A 16,661-nucleotide genomic window follows, 5' to 3' on the forward strand; every position below is an offset into this window, starting at 1 on the left:
GTGAAAACTACCGTAACATTTACTCTATGCTTTTTACCCCCATATCTAACCTTTGTTGACACCTGGGCGACTGTGGGTGAGTGGGAAGCACGGTCGTCCTCTAATCAGAGGGTTGTCGGTTCGATCCCAGGCTCTGCGAACCCGCATGTCGATGTGTCCTTGGGCAAGACACTTAACCCAACATTGCTCCTGTAGCTGTGACTACAGTGTGTGAATGTTAGTTACTTTGGAAGAGGACCCGGGCCGGCGTCTGGGTTGGTATGTCTGCACTAGTGGACCACGTTGTGCGTCCCTGGTCAGGTGACAATGTTGTGGTGATTGAGCTGATTACCTATTCATGGACACAGACTACACACCTGTTATTTTTACAGTTGATATACTTTTTATTTTCATTTGTTGGGTTCATTTGTCGAGTCCCACTCGATAAATGCTCACTCCTGCACTCTTCTGACGTGCCTCTGAGCGCCTGGTGAAGTCCCGCCCTGCAAGTCCTGCTCACCGATAACAGGGAGATCAGTCCGGCGCCGGTACGGCTGTGCTCTTTAAATACTTACCGACACTGTTCCCTGAATTACTCCACCCCTCCCTCCTCTGCAGCTGAGGTAACCTCAACCCGCCACCACATTTATGTTCACTCTTTTTAAAATACCAGACTGCAGCTATTTGTTTTAATTTCAGGTAATTATTTCCACAAATATGGAGAGGACTGAAGGCCTGCAAAGTTCTGTGATGAATGGACCTTCTGATATCGTAATCACAGTTAAAAATGGCAATATAATATCAAGACTTGCCTTTGTTCCTGTTCTAAAATGTTATGTAAACATTCGAGTACAGGGAGTAACCCAAATATTCATCAAAAATGATAAGGGAGAGGCTGCCAGAACACATTTCTGGACTTAAAGACTCAAGCTTGGAGGAAATCTCAGCAGCCGACTACAAACAGGTCTAAGGTCTGAAGCTTAGGTGTGGGTGCGCCGAGATGTTAAAGTGGGTGTGGCAAACCTCTAAGCAGTAGACACCTCTCCACCAAAAAAGAGGCCAGAGTCCGCTTGGGCAACAGTTCTCTGAATAAAGGTGTCGCTCAGAGCGTGGCTGTGCTGTCTTAAGTTAGCCATTGCATTTGCGTCCAAGCTTCTCTGATGGTAGCGCTGCGTTTAGAGGTTGCCTTCATACATCCCATCCCCCACACAGAGCTCTTCTCCAAAGCCACAGGCCACTGGCCCGAACCACTCCAGCAGCAGAGTCAGAAAAATTATGCAGACGTCCCTGATGTGAACATGACCTATTTTGAAGTCCTACAGAAGCCCGCAGACCTGGCTGTCTTCCTGCTACGTTGGTCTATTGGCCGCACCTGTCTACCAGACAAGCTACACACACACGTATATATATATACATGTTTGTGTGTGCATGTATTTAAAAATTAAAGACCCATGCTTTTCATTTAGACATACATAGGAATATCCCAAATGTACAGCTCAAAGGACCAGTTTTTCTGCTGCACTGCCTCTACAACCAACATTATAGCCCCCCTCATTATTTAGTTAGATATTTATAACAACGACATCCTTTAAATTTAGGCGGTCATGTTGCATCATTTATGTTCAATCCTGTTCTTTATTTCTAATCTAATTTTATATTCATTAAATTGATGACTTTCAGTCAGCAACATTTTTCATCTAGGAAGCAATACAAATAATAACTAAATAATAAATATCAAGCTTGTGTATGACGCATGATAATGTAGCGTAAGCACATTCAGTCATCCGCGTTAACACAAATCACATCACAACTCAACAATACAGTTGGTATTCCGTCCTCGTGTTACATATATTTGATTTTTGGTTCATTTCATTGAATGCTGACAAGATATTTTTTACATTTTTGCTGATGAGTTGATAACTATTTTAAACTATTTCATCACCTGACAAGCCTTCATGTGTATACTTTCTGTTCAGCTGCACAGTATGTAAAGCTGAAATATTTAAAATATCCTATTGTTCCTCATACTTCCTGTTGCTCTATTGATATTTACATTTTGCTATGATCATAAGGACATCTTTAAGGGCCAATGTCTCGCATTTCGAGAGGGTCCTATGGAATATAAAATCATGTTTTCATTAGCGTACAATCACCTCAGACTAACTATCATTGTGTTTTTAATAGCTAATAATGAGCTCTTCATATCTACATAGGGAATGGGCACAGACAAACAGTGCACTAGCTCTAAGAGGTTGATTTTTTTGACACATATACTGATCTGATTGAGTACACAGAGCTTCCCGCACATATGCAAACAGCTTTGCAACAATAAGGGCCACGTGTAATTTCCTGTTGATATGAAATAATGTTTTTGGCATAATAACAGCTCATATTCATACCGTGCCGATTAGAGTGTAGCTTTGGGGAAACGTTTACACATCCAATTTCAGACAGGATAATGAGCAGATTCTAATTCAAGATTTTCAAATCAATATAATTGCAGAGCTTGTATAAATGAAATTTTCAGTGGTCGGTTTATTTGCATAGCTAAATCCAATATATTCTATTCTAATATTCCTCCAATAAACTCACCCAAATACAGAATCTAATTTTCAGTTTTTGTTCCTGCTGTGAAAGGCGTTTACTGTCTGCATCGGACTGCGTTAGTTAGAGCTTGTAAACTCAATGTGCGGCTGATAAAGGACATAAATGAATTATTTAGTATGCAAACAAGAACACACTTTGCATTGTTTAAGCCAACATTAAACATTTGATTTGGGCATGAAGCGGAAGATTATGCAGCACATTGGAATTCAGGTAGCAGAGCCGATGCCGTGGTGTCCTGTCCTGCCCTCATGTGGTCCTTTTCAGCATTGGCCCATAAGATATGCTGCCAAAAAGAGCTTCACCCCCCGCTACATAAAGCACAGAAGCATTATGTCTGTTTAGCACTCACACGTATGCCATTACCTCCGACAAGAAAAACGAAAAGCCAGCACTATTTTTAAACTAGGTATGTACATTTATTAGAGGAGACTGAACCATAAAGTTGAACAAAAAGAATACAGTACACATTGTCGACCTGCCGAAGGACATTCGAGGCACTTTGCATGAGAGATTCGGTAAAGTGGTGAACAACCTGCTGGACAGGAACAACTTTAACGTACACAAGGAAGCTAAAATCCAGTTTGTGGAGCAACATCATCCGGAGGAGAGAAGCAGCTGTTCCGTTGTAGTAAACAGTTTTATCACTGCTCACTTTTCCATTCGGGGTCACAACTGAGAAAATGAGCCAATCTAGTAGTGTGTCCCCTTAATACAAGCCATGAAGTATTCTATATTTATCAGTATTCTGATGAAGGAAAGAAGGTGGATGATCCATTTGGCTGTGTTCGTCTCCAGCTGTCTTTCAAAAGGGGGGAGCTACAAAACGTTGCATTGAATGTATGTACTAAGCACTGAATCGTGTCAATTATCTTATTTCGTATCCTAAAATTCTAAATATCTATGCAACATATTACAGACATATGTTTAATTGAAACTTAAAGAATGAAACAATCGGGAAAACAAATGAATACCCCAGAAAAACTGATACTTTACATCTTGCTATTTTACTTACGTACCAGAATGAGAAGACAGAAATACAGACCATTTAATTGTTTTAGATCATTTCAATTCTTCTAATAAAAATGTTAACAGCGCTTCATTGAGTTGGAATGTTTCCACATCTGAAAGCGGACAAAGCAAGAGGTGATATCTGGAAAACAACATTATGACCAAGGAAGTTAGCTTTCGGCAGCAGGCTAGACAGCTTTCATTAAAATAATCGCTTTACAGTGAGATGAGCAAATGGATATCAACGTCGTGACTGTGTTACATATAGAGCTCTTGTCATCATGCTAAAGTTCACCAAATGACAAATTCCATCGGATTGTTTAAATCTGTTCACAAAACAATACATAGAAATTACAACTATTACAGAGAAGTTACATGTAACTTGTTTTCCTGGTGACTGTCTTAATGCTAGGCTAGGCTAATCATGTACTCTGGAACTGTGAGATGAGAATAACAGCATCAGCATAAAGGCTGGAAGTAGGCGGGAAAGAGCTCTAAATACCAAACATTGTGACTTTGGTGGTAGCGTGCAGAAACAGTCCTGTACTCCAGTGAAGTTTGGACAAAGCGTATCTGGCAACCCACGGTGTAGCCGGAGACGCAGTGGTGATGGGTTGCACTGGTGTTTGCCGATACATTGTTGGAACAACTCCCACTAAAACCACAAACAGATGAAATGTAGCGCACACCACATACAGCAAGTGATAAAGGTGTTAACGGTCTGCGTTTTCTTTTACTTTGGACAGGTTCAATCAAGCTTTTACCTTGAACCTGGTCTGTTTGCAAAGCTAGTTAACGTAAGAGACACAGTAACCTTCTCAACTCAATCTATGGAGAAAAGAAATATGTAGGAAGTGAAATTTCACAAAATGTTGAACAAATTCACAGAGGACACACAGCGACAGTTTAAAGTGTGAGTGCTTGTTTTGTTTTCTGAGAGGAATGTAGCTACTACTCAAGCTACAATTTAAGAGATTTACAAAAGCAGATTTCAGGCACCAAATGTAGAATAATAGGGCAGAGTTGTTGATTGAAATAACATTTAAATGCTGGTGAAAAGTGGTAAATACCGAGGTCAGAACATCAGTAACAGGAGGCTGGCTGTTTAGAAGCATTTAGAAAGTATGAAAACATTAGCATGGCTTGCATTGTTCAGTCACTTGCATATGGAACGGAATAAAACAGGAAACATGCGATACAATCATTAAACCATGAAAAAAACTAAAAACAAGGTCCATGTTGGCATGCAGAAATGTAAAATTAAAACGATACTTCTGGAAGTACTTGAGATTAACAATAAACCCCTTAATGGAACATGAAAAAAGGGATAGAAGTTCCTTTTCTGGTGATATTATTTTGGGCCAAGTTCTTATATACACACTCACCTATTCTAGTAAAGATTTGGATTATTTCTTACTTCCTTAGTGGTCCAGCTAACCTCCCATTATGAAAAACAACCTTTTCCAGAATCAAATCAGCAGTAACACAATTTCCTACAAACCTGTTTAGTAGAAGATTTTGGAATAACAGGCCTCCACAGGATGGCTGCCTTTCAGTGACTTACGCATACGTAAGTCACTGAAAGGCAGCCCGATTACGCTACAATCTCGCTTTCCCAACAGGCCTTGGATGTGAAATATCTACAGGACGTGTATGGGTTGACTGGGTAGAAATTAACAATTAGACCAATAAAGCAGAAGAGAGTAAGCGATTCGATTAATTTCTTCAGCTTTATAGGTCTAACCTATTGCTTTTGAATTGAATCATCAATTATTCAATTCATAGAAGGCAATTTGCTAATGTTTTGACTCCTAACCTAGTCAGTTTTAACCAAAATTTCCAAACGTTGGCTTGTTTTAGCCACTAAATTAGAATTTGCTGCTTTTCCATTTACTGTATATAATAAAGCAAAACTTTTGAAACTAAAATATGTTGTCCCTGTGATCTTTATAAAAATACATTGTTCACCGTTTTGTGACCTTTGATAGACCAAACTATTCATTGGTTGATTAATGGAGGTGAATCCATAATGAACAAAGGTCAGTTGCACTCGGTTACTGACAGCTGGGGGAATAATACTCAAAACCTGTACAATTCCAATTCTAAAAGGACTAAAGGAATGCAGCCATTCTATCATCTTTGGCATTTTAAAAGGTTAAACATCTGAGCTGTTGAAAAACAATAAAACTTGCTTGGAAACTGCATAGGGCGTAAAATGGGTCAATTCCCTTAGAGCCAGTTTAACAGATTTATCCTCTGCAAAAGTATTTTAGAAAACAGTATTTGCAACATTTTTACATTACTTTGAACAATTTCTAGTTCGAGGAGTACATGCTAAAGGTTGACAAAATCCTGACAATCAGTAAACGAAGCCTGCAGATAGAATAGAATAAAATCCCCTTCAATTAAAAACATACAAAATGGACACAATTTGGACCATAAGACTTTACACCACAAGAGTAAAACAAAAAAGGTATTTGCCAACAAACTTAAGCGGTAAGCTTTGCAAATAGTTTACGGTCTGCACATGTAGGATAGCGAAGAACATAAAAATTCCTTAAACTAGGCAAGAAATTAAGCAAAAGTGACGAGCCAGATTAATATGAAATCACCTGAGTAATTTAAACCACCTCTACATACAACCTTTACTGATATAGTCCCCTCTCTTTAAGCTAGTGCTCTTGAATCTCCAAAATACAGTGTACCATTTTCACAGTTCAATTTGACCTGTGCAAGCATGATATTAATCATGCTTGCAGTACATATTTTACTAGAAAACGCACCTATGAAAAGATAAACTATGAATTACTAGAATATGTATTTACAGGAACCGAAATTGAACAAATGAAATGTGGATAGTCTTTAAAAATAAACTTTTTTTTTTAATTGAAAAGGAACCGAATATCACATCTAAAAACGTGATGGAACCCTTTTCAGAAGAGTTTATTCCAGTCCCGGGTGGCCTCCATGAGGTGCCGCTGGCCGTGACCAATCCAATCTTCTTGGTTGCCAAAGAGTCGACCACAAAACCAGCAGTCAAACACCACAGGCTCTTCTCTGCAGCCTGAAAGAGTATCTACTACCTCATACTTTTTTTTACTTTTTCTCCTTAGCTTCAGCTTGAGAAGGAAGCGTTCTCGGACAGAACTCTGAACTGGCCGGGGTCTCGGCGCCTCCCTGTAAGACGGTGCACCTTTGGTCGAGGAATTCTTCTGTAAAGCGCCACGCTCGGAGAGCGCTTGGATTGTTTTCTGAGACAGGGAGACCTTAGTAACAACACCTTTGTGCCTGTTAACTATCTTCATAATATTGGCCACTTCGGGAATGTCACCATCTGGATGATTGAGCACCACCACAGGTTGGTATCTACGAGGGCATTTGATCAGCTGCAGAGAACTGAATGGGACGAGCCGTAGTGTCCTTTCAACGTCTTTGGCTACAGGCTTCCATAACACCGTAGTCTCTTTCTCGGTCAGTGCTTTGTTTGAGAGTCGTTTTGCTTTATGCACCGGTGCTGGAAGCTCGTCAAATAGTGCTTTCCTGCGCCTTTTCCTTTGGCTTGGTGGCCTAATTGGCCTTGGGGCCAGCATAGGTTTCTCTGCATCGTACGGTTGTGCCTTTACATTCATCTGAGAGGGTGAAATGAAAGATGTTGAATTGACGTCTTTGTGTGCAGTATTTTGTAGGGGGATCAGTTTCTTTACTCCAATAGAGGAATTTGTCTTGTTTGACGCCACTAGAAAACACTGGGTTTGAGGTCTGTTGGCCAAAAACAAAGGTTGACTGCTTGACGTGGCAGCGCAACTTGTAAGACGGCTACCGGTAGGAGTGACAAGTTTAAAAATGACTTTGTTTCCAGTACTTTCATTGGTTTGACTACACCGAGCCCCAGTCTTTGGGTCTAAGTTGTTTGATAGTACGTTTGATTTGGGTGGAGAAATATATCGGAGCAAGAATGCCTGGCGACCAGTCTGCAGAGTGCTAGGTTTTTCTGAAGGACTCACAGGCATCGCCAGAACTGGCTTTGAGTTCAACTGGAGTTGTGTACTCGCCAGTCTGAGGCCAGGAGCACTGGGCGTCTGAACAAATGGGACGGACCTCTGTACAAAGTAGCAAGTTGGCGATGTCTTTGCCGTTTTGTCCGTAGGCGTGTTGTGTGGTGTGCTTGAGAAGAGTACGGGGCCCTTAAAACCAGGGCTGTTGATAAGGTAGTGATTTGAGGTCGTCCCAGCACTTGGTTGAGGAGGAGAGAGAAGTGTACCTTTTTCAGAAGCTCCTGCCTTTAGTTCAGATGTACCTGCTGCGCTCTTGCTGCTTTGAGTGAAGGTTCCTCCTGCAGGGTTAGTTGATCTTTCTAACCCTGGCCTCATATAAGATACATTGATCTGGGGACTGGCAGAGTTGGTTATCAGTTTGAAACCTGGAGAGGTGTTGACCTGCACCGGAACAGCAAATTGATTCTCACTAGTTCTTAGTAGTACTGATTGCTTACCCTCTGACAATTGAAGAATTCGTAGAGCAGATTTTGCTTGTTTTAAAGAATCATTACTTGCACCCAAAGACCCAACTCTTTCCCTATGTAGTTGTTGGGTAATAATTGCATCTGAATGTTCCTCCACAAAAGTGCCTAAGAAATTTGAACTGCTCTTTGTGTCGGACTGTTTGTTGGATATAGGAATGCTCTCTTCCTCAATTTTGATGATATTAAAGTCTTGAAGCACTGACTCAGGATGTTCATCTTCAGTGGCAGGATCGTCAACACTAGCTATGCCCTCACCAATGTGACTCTCGGAGACCTTTTCAGTCGGGTTTTTATGACCCCTTTCTGTGAATAGCTCAGGAGTATCTCCCAACGTCAAACTAAACTGTGAGGATTTAAAAAGACTTTCTTCTGAATGATCAGACATATTGTCAAAGCTTTGGGTATTGCTAGGTGAAGTCCCATATGTTTCCTTGGAATAATTATGAAAATGAAATACGTCTTGGTTTGGGGAATTATGTGTGCAGCTAGGGAAACTCTCTCTGCGGTTAACTGAGGCGTACGAGGATGACTCCGATGAAGGTGCCGGGGTAGTCGAAAGCTTTTTAAAACGTAGCCTGTCATTTTTATGTTCAGTCTCCGTTCCCAATGCGTCGTTTTCTTCTGAGGTACTCTGAGAACATTGGTCATCATTTTCTATGTTGCATGTATCAATCAGCAATAACTCATTTGAAGCCCCACAGTTTTCAATGGTTTCTTTCAAGACTTGTTTGGCAGACAATATTTCCTCAGCATCTTTTGAAGGTGAAGATGAATCAGTGACCATGCCAGGAAACATCTTTGAAGTATAACTGATTTGAGAACCATTATGGCAGGTTGCATCACAGTTAAATGTTACAGAATTATGATGAAACTTAGTTCTTTCTGAGCAGGAGGCTTGCCTTGGCTGACCTTGGTCGTCCACATCATCAAACTCATTTGTAATGGGATGTAAGGTGGCTGTACAGGTGGAAGACCTACCTAGTGAGTGAGGAGTTTGTTCTCTATCTTCATCTCGAGCAGGGGAATCATGGTTGCTAACAGAGGTTTCTTCCTCCTCAATCTTAACTTTTACTGCCACGATATCGCCTTGATCTATCTGCAGGCTAGATTCACTTCTTGGTGAAACGGCCAAACTATGTGATGTAGAATTCTTGCTGTTAGAGCACTCCCCATTCTCATTTGGGACTCTACTTTTCTCCAACACAGGACTTGGTGCTGAGGACCCCAAATCTTCAATAAAGGAATGGTTTTGAGTGGATACATCTTGCTTTGTTGTTGGTATTACTTTGAGAACTAAATGTTTTTTGCCATCAACCATCTTGAATCCCATCACTTTGGTTGTACAGTTGGGGGGGAGAGAGATTTTGTTCTTAACCATCAGAACAGTGAGACCATTAGGACTGGTGTGACTTGCAGAACTTTCAGAGTTGTCACATTCCTGTAACATTATTGGCATTGATTGCTCTGTGTAATGAGAGCCTTTACCCATATTTTTGTTTTCCTTTTTGGAATCCACAAAGTGGTGGGTCTCTTCAACGGATATCTCTGGTTTGATTAGCCTGCCATTTTGGTTGGTGAAACTCCCGGACAGACAGTTCAGTTTCGATATCCTCTGAGCCTCCTGTGATTCACTACTCTTTTTCAGCAAAAGTTTTAAGCTTGCAGATGCATTTGCTGGGATTCCGCTATCGTCAATAGCCTTCAATACATTCCTTCTTTCAGCTTCTTCTTTGTGAACTGCTGCTGTGTGTTTTTTAAGATACTCGCCCCTTGCCGAACCATATCCACAGATCTGGCAGGTGTAGGGGAATGTCCCAGAGTGAGCTTTCATGTGCTTGTGGTGATCCTCCTCGTTCAGGCTGATATGTCTACATTTGGAGCACTTCCAAGGACTCTCATTGTGATGATGAATGTGCTGGACGAATGTACCTGCATCCACAGTTGTAAAGTCACACCAGTCACAGGTAAACTGTCCATTTAGACTGTGACACATGATGTAATGTCTGGTAAGCAAAAGCAGAGAGTACTGCACATCATTGTCGCAGAGCTCGCATGTCACAAGAGTATTCCTGTGCTCAATCCGATGACGTTGAAGAGCAGGGAACTCGTTTGTGACAAAACCGCAGAGGTCACAAGGGTATGTAGGGAGGGTTCCTTTATGGGCTGCTCGAAAATGTTTAAGGAGATCATTGGGGCTGTATCTGCAATCATCTTTGCACATAGAGCATCCAAAACTGAGAATTTTTCCAGAGAAAACAGCCCCCTGCTGTATTTTACAGTGGGCTTTATTCAGAGTTGGTTTATCTTTACTGATGGAGCTCCCATGCTCCTTGAGGGAAGAGTCTTCTGCATTATTGAAGAGTGCCCCATCCGCAACTTCTCTGAAATGCTTAAACACAAAGTCTTTTACCTTCTCATCCCCAGTTACTGATATGCTGCAGTTTTTGGCAGAATCGTTAAGTATTGTGAGATCTTCTTCCATAGTTGTAAATCTACAGGTATCTGCAAGAGAAGTAAACAAATATGGTTATTAGTACAATCAATAGGGTCCAATTTACTGCATAATTCCATGCCCTCTAGGCCTGCATGATAAGAGGAAAAAAGGAAATGAGCAATAAAAAATTTCAATATTGCCATAACAATATGACCTGCAATAAATACAAAATAAAAATGGCATGGGCATATTAGCTTTACATTTTTCATGGTAGAATCATTAATGCCTCTTGCCTGTGCTGGAAGAGGTCTCAGCGTGCAGCTGAAGTTTTTCAATTATCTTATTGTTGGGCTATGAATACATTTGAAATATTTTGCAACGATGTGAGGCATCCGGGACAGTGGATCATTGCATGTGTGCAGATTGTAAAAGCCATCTAAGGCAATTTCGGTATTTACAAACTTAGAGGAAAGACCGTTATCTGCAGCTCACCAAAACAAAAAGGCCAAATACAGATATTGAGAGACATTTAGTCAAAACACTGCCTCTGGCCTGCATACCAGTGGTGTTGGTGGAGACGGAAGTGATATGCATTGCTGGCTGCACACTCAAAAGTGTACTTCTTAAAGACTTGTTCCTTTGCTCTCCCGCAAAGCATATTACAAATCTCAGGAAGGGAAAATAAAGGGTGGATTATGCATATGCATTTGCCTTAGTGAACCTTCAAACTGTCAGTATGTTGGCCCTCAGAGGCATGCGGCTCCTATCCGTCCATGACCTGACAACTGAACTCAGTTTATACTCGCTGTACTGAAGCCATAAAAGGACTCAATAACGGCGGCCGTGTGAGACAAAAGTCTGCAGGGGTCCCCGTGTATCTCGGCATTTCTGCAACTTGGTGCGAACTTCATTTGATTGTCACAAGTTGTCATAAAAGCACCATTTGCACTGCTGGGAATCATGCATAAAAGGTCAACTCACTTTCAGATGCTTCAGAAACAGGAAGTGTTAAGAAGCTACATTTGAGTGAATATTGTTCAGCCAAATCAAATAATATATACTATATTACACCTTTGTTTCCTTATGATTATGTCATAAGGGCTTGCAAAACGAAAAAGTATTAGACCCTGAATATGAAATGAACTTGAAGTTAATTACAATCCCTCTTTTTTTTTTTATTGTGGAAGTTAGTTTATGGCCTTTGCCAGTTCCGCCTACATGCTGTGTATTACACCCTCTTCTTTAAGATTCTTCACAGCTTTTCACATTGTGGACGATCGCTCCCTGACACTAGCCGTTAGCATAAACATAGCTTTACATCGCGGCGTAATACAGAACAGCCACCTAAACAACGTCATGCAAACCAGTACGACAGCTCTGCTCTATATTCAGCTCTTAAAGTGAAAAACGACGGCCCTGCCTGCCCAATAAGCAGGGGGTGCTGCTGATTTACAGTCTTTTTAATGTTGAAATCTAATTTTACTGAAACATTACAGCCTACTCTTACTAAACAGACTCATCTCTGGATCTTTGCTAAACAATGAGCTCTGCGGCACTATGCAGACACACCAGGTCTCCGCTTCCAAGCTCCTGATGAACAATGTGTAGATGACTTAACTATTTCATGATGACGACACTCAATGATCATTTCCGTTTTAAAAACTAGCGCTCATGTGGAATTTTAGAGTCGGCAATGCTGTTCAGCACCAATAAATGGGACAGCAACCAGTGAATAAGTCCATAAGGGGGGGGGGGTCTGTCAGAGGGCCATGGAGCCCTTTATCAAAAGACGATGTTTGGAAAGGTTACGGGATTTTCCAACTAGAAGGGCTCGGAGTGGTCGCCCTGAACACCTTCAACCTCTGGATGCAGCTCAGCCGCCAAATACACTCGCTCGCCTCACACTACTTTTATTCATTTGATCCAAGGCCACCAAGGGAAGCTAGAGCTTCACTGCTGATACCGCTGTTCACTACACAATGTCATCAAAGGGCCGCTGCAACTTCAAAATGGTGGAATATCAGTTAAATATGTGCCAAAATACATTTTGAAGTGAAACATTGTGGTACTATCTCAACCTAAACACCATGTTCTACCGATTTCAACAAAATATTTGTTTGGCAGAGCTTTCAGATGAAAAATATATATGAATAAAGAACACCATGATGATTTTAATGAGAAAAAAGAACTGACATTTCCCTGAGTAGGGCAACTCCTATGACGATTGCCATATCGCTCTAAATGATTGAAAATTAGATGTCGTTGGGCCCTATCGCTGTGGTGGAAATAAAATGGTTGATCAGTTAATACAAAGTTATTACCTGTACTCCTTTAGTACAACTCAGACATGCATGTCGGGTCTGAAGAACAGAAGCTCCACTGGACCTGGAAGCAGAAGAGAAAGGGTAAATGTTGTCATTTAACCCCAAGAACAGCTCAATGACACATTTTTATTATTCATTTCATGAATACTGAAATGATCTTCAACCAACAGAAACCAATGCCCACTGGTTCTGCTACACCACGAACCACCACTGAGGGACATAGAGGACACGTCTTCCTTTAAATCATAAATGAATGCAATAGTTTCCTGGTCTTTTGTCTCATTGTAAAGTGTCTAAAAGTTTTTTTTGGACTGATTAGGTTTTGCTATTTTTCTTTTTATTCTTTACAAGCTAAATGATTTTAATTAAATGAACTCTGTAAAGTGAATAAGTGAGCCATCCTCATCATCAGGAGCCTTCATTGATTAAGTATTTAACCATTAGTATGTATGTCTCCCATATGTATACATATGCTTTGTGTGCACTGAGACACACACAGGGATGATTTCTGAAATTGATTTTCACTTACATTAAGATCAGTTCAGCCAGCTTTGCAGCAATGATATCACCATAACGTAAAAGCATTTAACGGTATCACATTTACAAGTGAGCAAACCTGTACAGTTACAATACCACATGACAAAAGAACCAGTGCTTTGAGGGCCATAATCCAGCACAAAATGTTTTTCATGTGTCTCAAGCTGTGAGGCTGCTTTTCATTCTCTCAGGGAATCAACACAATGAAGGTACCAATAGTTCCAACCATTTAAGCTCCATGTGTTATTGCATGCTATGGCTACCTTCCACTTCTGTGAACTTTCTACTGTCTAACTTCACTACCTTTTTCATTGTCAAACTTTCATCCGCCCTGAGCAGAGAGGACTCAAAAGACATCAGACACATGGAAAACTAGTGGCATTCTCCTTTAATACCTTCTGTACTCAGCGTGAAGACCTAATGTTTCCTTTTTTCCCCACTATTTAACAAGTGAAGTAATTAATTGTTTAGCAGATTAGGTCGACACCCGTTTCTTAAAGTATACTTTTCGTGGAGCAGTGATTAAAAGTATTCAATGTGAGCATTACTCCCATTGAATTGGATCATTACGGACTGATGAAGACTGTTGAAACGGTCTAGCAGGAAGGAGATTTCCCCCGTGGCACATCTACCAGAACCATGGGCAAGCTGAGCGCACACCCAGCGCGCAACAGGGAGTGCTCTCTTTAAACAAGTCATTTTGACTTTTACACAAACAAGTACTCGGCATGGAGGCCCACATTAGCAGTCAACTCCTTACGCCTCAGTCAGCTGTCAACCTTGTGGATCTGAGGCAGCCATGTTGGGGGGAAAAATGGCTGCCGTGACTTTATGAAGCAGTCGAAGAGAGAAGGATCAGTGCCAACATTGTCTTCAACAAACACACACATCATTTAAATACCTATAACTTACTGTCCAAATGCAAACTATACACTAGATGAGGCTACATTTTTTTATTATTTATAATAAAACTGGATGAAACTAAGAGTGATTAAAGTGAGCAGAACTTGAGTGAAACACCTGGACGCAGACAGGTATGCTCCTCTCGGTCCGCGCGACTTAACGTTACACAAGACGGATATAAATGAAGCTCGGTGATGAAGAGGAAAAGTTCCATCGTGTCATACTGCAATTAACGTGATACTCCAGCTCCGCTGCAACATCACACGGGGCACAACTACAACATGCCGGGAACACGAGAAGCTCGCCCGGCGCGTTTACAAACAACATCATTTAACGTTACGTTTACTTCTTCCGAGCGACTTGCTCCACCGTCGCTTATAAGTTTAGGGACCGCTGCATCAGTGGGATACGCGAAAGGCTGAAGACGGACACCAACAAAGGACTGAAGCAGGGACGCTGCCATGTGTTGTGGCACTGTGGCAATTACGATACCGACACACCGACCGACGAGCCACTTCGCAATAACGTTAACTGTCTGTGGAGTTGAATAACCAGCTATTATACACCTAAATAAAGCCCCCTCCCACGCAAAGACATTTAAAGTTACAGAATCTCTGCAGGTCCTTACTGTGAACTCGATGGAAGTTCAGGTGGCGTCCTCGTCAACGTCCGACATGGTGAAAAGGAGGTTACGGTACAAAAAAACACACCGTACAAACATTCGCCTTCCTTCTCTCCCCTCTATGGATCCACAGCGACGGCGGCCATGACAGTCCATCCGGGTACTGACGCGCTCTTGACACTCATGTAGGAGCGGATGAATATGTAATGCTTGTCAAATACCTAACTAGTGCCGCGAAGGGCATTTTCTCGTAGAAAACACAGTTGAGACAACTTTCACCCAAGTGTGAAGCTATTTTGTTTCGCGGAACGCCCATAAGAACCTCGCTGTTGTTTTTCGCAGCGTGAGCCCTACGTCATTCGCTGCCCATGAGTGTGTGTGTGTGTGTCCTAGGTGGAAGAAGAAGCAATGAGCAGCAATGGCGGATGTACGCCATTTCCTACTGAATGCGTTTCATGTAGGATGCCATACCTGCGTGGATTCCCAATCCCGCATTATTTATTGTCAGTGCTAAATTCTTTGATTGAATCATTTATGTCCATTTCGCTCCCTTTTCTCTCTCTCTCTCTGTTTGGGTGTCTGTATAACACAGACACACACACATCAACTGGCATCCATTGTAGTCTGTCCATCCCGGGAGTCTGATCCTCCTCTGACGTTCTCCCTGAGCTTTCTTCCCTTTTTTCCCCATTGAAGGGTTTTTGTGTTTTGGGGAGTTTTTCCTGTGCCGATGTGTGGGTTTTGGGACAGAGGATGTCGTATGTGTACAGACTGTAAAACCCTCTGAGGCAAATTTGTAATTTGCAATTTTGGGCTATACAAAATGAAATGGATTTAATTGAATGAACTACACTCACGCATACGCACATGCACATTCACAAACTCCTATTAATGGAGGATGCAAAGCTTATTCAGTGTTGGCTCATCTCCCTATTGAAACGTTATGACGATGCACTGTATCAGCACCCTGGATTTAAAGGTGTCTGTAATGTGTTTCCTTGCGTCCCTCTTCCTCTCTGCTCCTTTGATAATTAGGAATGTGTATATATGTAACCCTATATAGAATGTTGGAAATACATAATTTAACACATATACAGGGAAATACATTTCAACTCATATTCATACCCCTACACCTCAATTTCCTTTGTATTAATTGAACATTTGGCCACGCCACCCATTAGGTGGTGGTCTGAGGAACCACCAGGGGCCACGGCCCTACAGCTATGATTTTGGTTTTCATCAGTCTTGAGGGATAACATAAAGTTAAAGTCTTATCTTTTAAATCCTTCCAATTAAAGAGGTTTCCCATAATGGCACATTGAAAGACAACTGAACAACACTATATGATAGTGTCATTTGATTTCTAGTTTGGGACGTTACCATTTCAGTGGCCACATTTGGCAAATTAAGATGTTGCACATGTTCAGCCAACATGGTAGTAGCTAGTGTGTAAATATAAACAGTTCAGACAGTGCGTTTAAAACTGGAGTCTGTCATAATATGCGGGTGGCCCCAACATAGCAGCATTCTGAATATTTTGGGTGGCCAGTTATAGCTGAAAACTCAAGCCTCGTGGTTGCAGTTAAACACACTCAAACACCTTTCGTAGTCTGTTTACTGTGGCCATTTAAGTGCCCGGTGACTCCTAATTCATTACTGTTGGCCGGTGGGGACTAACGGAGACAAGGGTTTCCAAAAAGAACAAAGTGTTTTTTCTTGTCATTG

At 41.4% G+C, this 16,661-nt stretch overlaps 1 protein-coding gene across 2 annotated transcripts; it reads right to left on the reverse strand.

Annotated features, from left to right (window-relative positions):
- Positions 1–2,978: 2,978 nt before the first annotated feature.
- Positions 2,979–15,479, reverse strand: LOC120819416 (zinc finger protein 518A). 2 transcript variants are annotated; one of them, XR_005712267.2, is made up of 4 exons: positions 14,943–15,479; positions 12,872–12,935; positions 5,165–10,618; positions 2,979–5,087 (listed from the first exon to the last, which is right to left on the reverse strand). XR_005712267.2 is itself a non-coding variant. In XM_040176795.2 (3 exons), exon 3 carries the CDS (start codon positions 10,596–10,598, stop codon positions 6,528–6,530), a length of 4,071 nt encoding a protein of 1,356 aa, XP_040032729.2. In that variant the 5' UTR covers positions 10,599–10,618; positions 12,872–12,935; positions 14,943–15,479; the 3' UTR covers positions 2,979–6,527. The 2 variants fall into 2 exon arrangements, 1 of the variants encoding a protein (XP_040032729.2); XM_040176795.2 differs by having other exon boundaries at positions 2,979–10,618.
- Positions 15,480–16,661: the final 1,182 nt, after the last annotated feature.

This window comes from Gasterosteus aculeatus, chromosome 5, assembly GCF_964276395.1.
Source record: "Gasterosteus aculeatus chromosome 5, fGasAcu3.hap1.1, whole genome shotgun sequence".
NCBI classification, from domain to species: domain Eukaryota; kingdom Metazoa; phylum Chordata; class Actinopteri; order Perciformes; family Gasterosteidae; genus Gasterosteus; species Gasterosteus aculeatus.

Coding starts and splice junctions, on each gene's coding strand:
- LOC120819416 (XM_040176795.2), bottom strand. CDS start 10,598: ATGGAAGAAGATCTCACAATACTTAACGATTCTGCCAAAAACTGCAGC.